General features: G+C 36.8%; 1 protein-coding gene across 1 annotated transcript; it reads left to right on the top strand.

Annotated features, from left to right (window-relative positions):
* The first annotated feature begins 294 nt into the window (after positions 1-294).
* On the top strand, positions 295-2,718 carry LOC107835466 (uncharacterized). Its single transcript, XM_016667876.1, has 2 exons — positions 295-1,114; positions 1,746-2,718. The coding sequence occupies exons 1-2, from the start codon at positions 339-341 to the stop codon at positions 2,521-2,523; spliced, it is 1,554 nt and encodes a 517-aa protein (XP_016523362.1). The 5' UTR covers positions 295-338; the 3' UTR covers positions 2,524-2,718.
* The last annotated feature ends 743 nt before the right edge of the window (positions 2,719-3,461 follow it).

Raw genomic sequence — 3,461 nt, 5'->3', positions numbered from 1 at the left:
TACTATCAAACCCTCTCGCATTCGCTGTCAAACCCTCTCGCATTCGCTACCAAACCCTCTCGCATTCGCTACCAAACCCTCTCGCATTCGCTACCAAACCCTCTCGCATTCGCTGTCAAACTCTGCGAGAGAGTTTGACTGTGAATGTGAGAGAGTTTGATTGCAACGGAAGTTAACTTAAAATTTCAGTTTCTGATTGGACCCCAGGCAGGAGTAGGTGGGTTTTCACGGACAGAAAAATAGCTGAGCGGCAGCGGCTAATTGTGCTATACAGGCTCAGACGGCAGAATTGCATTTATACTTTGACTTTTGTTTTATTTTAATTTTTTAATACAGTCATGTGTTTGTTTCTTCTTTTTCTTCTATTTCAAAATCAGCTTACTATTCTCCATGGTAATGAAGATGATGTTAGACTTTTTTTTCTTAATGCAATGAGTTGTGCTCAGAACATTTTAAGAGAAACTGAAGGTGTAGGAGTGTTTGGAGATGACAGTACAATTATAGATAGATTAATGAATGAGCTTCAAGGATATACACGAACAGTCTCAGTTTTTCTCTCAGTATCCCAGGAATTTGAAGATGGTGCTCCTCAACAAGTTTTAGACATTCTGGAAGGACTTTATGTGTGTCTTCGTTCAGTTTTGAATTCATATGAACATTCAAGATCTGTGCAAATGAGACAAGGGAACCTTATTTTTTCAAGAATGCCACCAACTTTAAGAACTGGTCATTCTGGTCGTCCCAGGTACGACATACAATGTGGTCAAATAACATACTGTTTATCCTTGGGAATGAATTGGGAAAGAATCGCTGCATGCTTTGGAATAAGCAGAAGAACATTGTACAGGCACAGACAGCAACTTCAAATTGGCCCAATAACATACACAGAAATATGTGATGAGTTGTTAGCTGGTACTGTCAGGGAGATTCTTCAAACTACTCCAAATGCAGGAGAACGATATGTAATAGGAAGCCTACGATCACGAAACATTAGAATTCAGCGATGGCGTGTGAGACGTTGCCTACAACTTCTTGACCCAATTGGTCGAGCTTTTCGACGTCGCCACACAATTCGTCGAAGGATCTACAATGTGCAAACTCCAAATCAATTATGGTAAGTGTGTTTTGCATATCATCAAATTACATATTAAAAAGTAGCACAGTTGCTTCAGTAATATTCCACAATTCCTTAGGACTCTAATTAGCATGAAAATACAGAAATTAAATTGACCATTTATTTGGAATCAAAGATTTTTTCTTGCTTAATGGGGTGCACCGATTGCAGTTTTTTTGCCGATCACTAATCTCGGACTGAAAAGCCAATTCCAATTTTGGCTAATGTCTATTTTTTTGTTTGATTTCTTATTTGGTATATCAAAAGTATTGCTTGGCTGACAACAGTGGGGTGACTATTAACTGCGACACTAACATGCAGTTTTGATCCAGACGGGTCAGTCAAACCTGTCAAAAGAGAGCGGAAGAGGGAAGTGCTTGATTTTTAAACCTTTCATGAAATAAGATCTGTGCATAAGATTGGTGTTACATTAAGTATTGGCCAATCACCGATCTCCCAGAATTAATAAAAACAGTGCACCCTTCTTTAATAGTTTTGCCTTTTTTTGTTTTAATTCATACATGAATAAAATGTTTAAGAGTTAAACAAGTCATTAGATGGATGCGATTTAAATTCATCAAACTTGACCAAAAAGAGTTTTAATATTAATTACATTTTTTTTTCTCTAAAGGCACATTGATGGAAACCATAAACTGGTGAGATGGAGAATGGTTTTTCATGGATGCATTGATGGTTTCAGTCGGGCAATTATATACTTGCAATGTCTTGACAACAACCGAGCCTCCAGTGTGCTACAATTATTCCATGCTGGTGTCCAGAGTTTTGGACTACCCCGAAGAATTCGATGTGATCATGGGATGGAGAACACAGATGTTGCTCGGTATATGATTCAGAGAAGGGGATTGAACAGTGGGAGTGTCATTACTGGACGCAGTGTCCACAATCAGCGGATAGAACGCCTGTGGGCTGAGCTGAACAGAGTTGTTGCATACCACTTCAGCAATCTCTTCACCTTCATGGAAAATGAAGGAATACTTGATTCCACAGATGAACTTCATCTGTTTTGTCTCCACTTCATCTACTTGCCAAGAGTTCAAAGAGCAACTGCAGAGTTCCGGAATCAATGGAATAACCATGGCTTATCTACCCAAAGGGGACAAACACCTCTCCAACTGTGGCAGGGAGGAGTTCTTACAAGTGGCTTCTCAGAGGCAATTCGAGACATTTTTTCTGTGAATGACACCATAGAAATGAATGACACAATGGAAATGAATGAAATCCCCTCACTTTCAGAAACACAAAACAACATTGTCGTTCCTGTGAACATGTTTAATGTTAATTCAACACTAATGAACACAATTCACCACAATATTGACCCATTAAGAGAGGACGGCAATCATGGTATTGAACTGTTTTTAGATTTGTTAAATTTCTTGAAAGAACAGTAACATACATTGGTTATGACAAAGTCAAAGAGTTGAAATGTTAGATGTGTGTTACAAAAAGAAAAACATTTCCTTGTGTTATTATTAACGTTGTGTTGTGAAATATATTTAGAACTGCTCCATTATTGGAATTGTATTTGTTAAACGTTCTGGAAACATTGTTACATTGAAATAAAAAATGTTTACAAACATTCTTCACTAACTTTTGTCGAATATTGAAGTTCAAAAACATTCAGTGTGACAACAGTCTAATAGTGTCAGATGTAAATCCCGTAATTGGTCAGAATCCAAAAAACATGCTCAAGAGGTAGTTCACAAATACTGCTTCTGCAAATGAACAAGGAACTCCATCTTTACTAAAACATTCTTAAGACATAGAGGGGGAAAAAAAAATCATTCTCTCCCAAAACCGTGTGTGTTTTCTAATGCAAAATCCATACTTTCTTTGAAGTGATGATATGTTTCCAGCATTGGCAGTTTTAGGCAGTTGATGCAGGTGTTAGCCATAGGTAGTTGCCGACTTGGATGGATGGACTGCTCATGCAAAAATTCAATTGAAGGCTGGGGAGAAAACCCAACTGGAGGAATGACAGTTGCACCTGTTGCAAAGGCAAGTATTTTGCCAAGTTTGGACGGTCCTTCTTGTTCTATCAAACAAGTAAAAAAGTAAAAGAAAATTATATTGCATTTTTTAGTACTTGTACAATAAAGCAAAAGAAAAGTTGTAAACCAACAAAGATATAAAACAGGAAAAAAGTCATTTATGTGTCACACACTACAAAACAGAAGTAAGAATAGATTAAGATAAAAAAAAAATGTTCAAAAATACATTTGGAAAAAAAAATAAAAATAAAATTATATACACAATGTAAAGAATATTTAATAGGGAAGCCAACATACAGCATCAAAACAAAACAATTTAACTAAGACCCATATCAAAT

This window comes from Poecilia formosa, unplaced genomic scaffold (assembly GCF_000485575.1).
Source record: "Poecilia formosa unplaced genomic scaffold, Poecilia_formosa-5.1.2 Scaffold2791, whole genome shotgun sequence".
Classification (NCBI taxonomy): Eukaryota; Metazoa; Chordata; class Actinopteri; order Cyprinodontiformes; family Poeciliidae; genus Poecilia; species Poecilia formosa.
This window is presented reverse-complemented; position numbering and strand designations above follow the sequence as displayed.

Coding starts and splice junctions, on each gene's coding strand:
- LOC107835466 (XM_016667876.1), top strand. CDS start 339: ATGTGTTTGTTTCTTCTTTTTCTTCTATTTCAAAATCAGCTTACTATT. Junction 1,115..1,745: donor CAAACTCCAAATCAATTATG/GTAAGTGTGTTT, acceptor TTTTCTCTAAAG/GCACATTGATGGAAACCATA.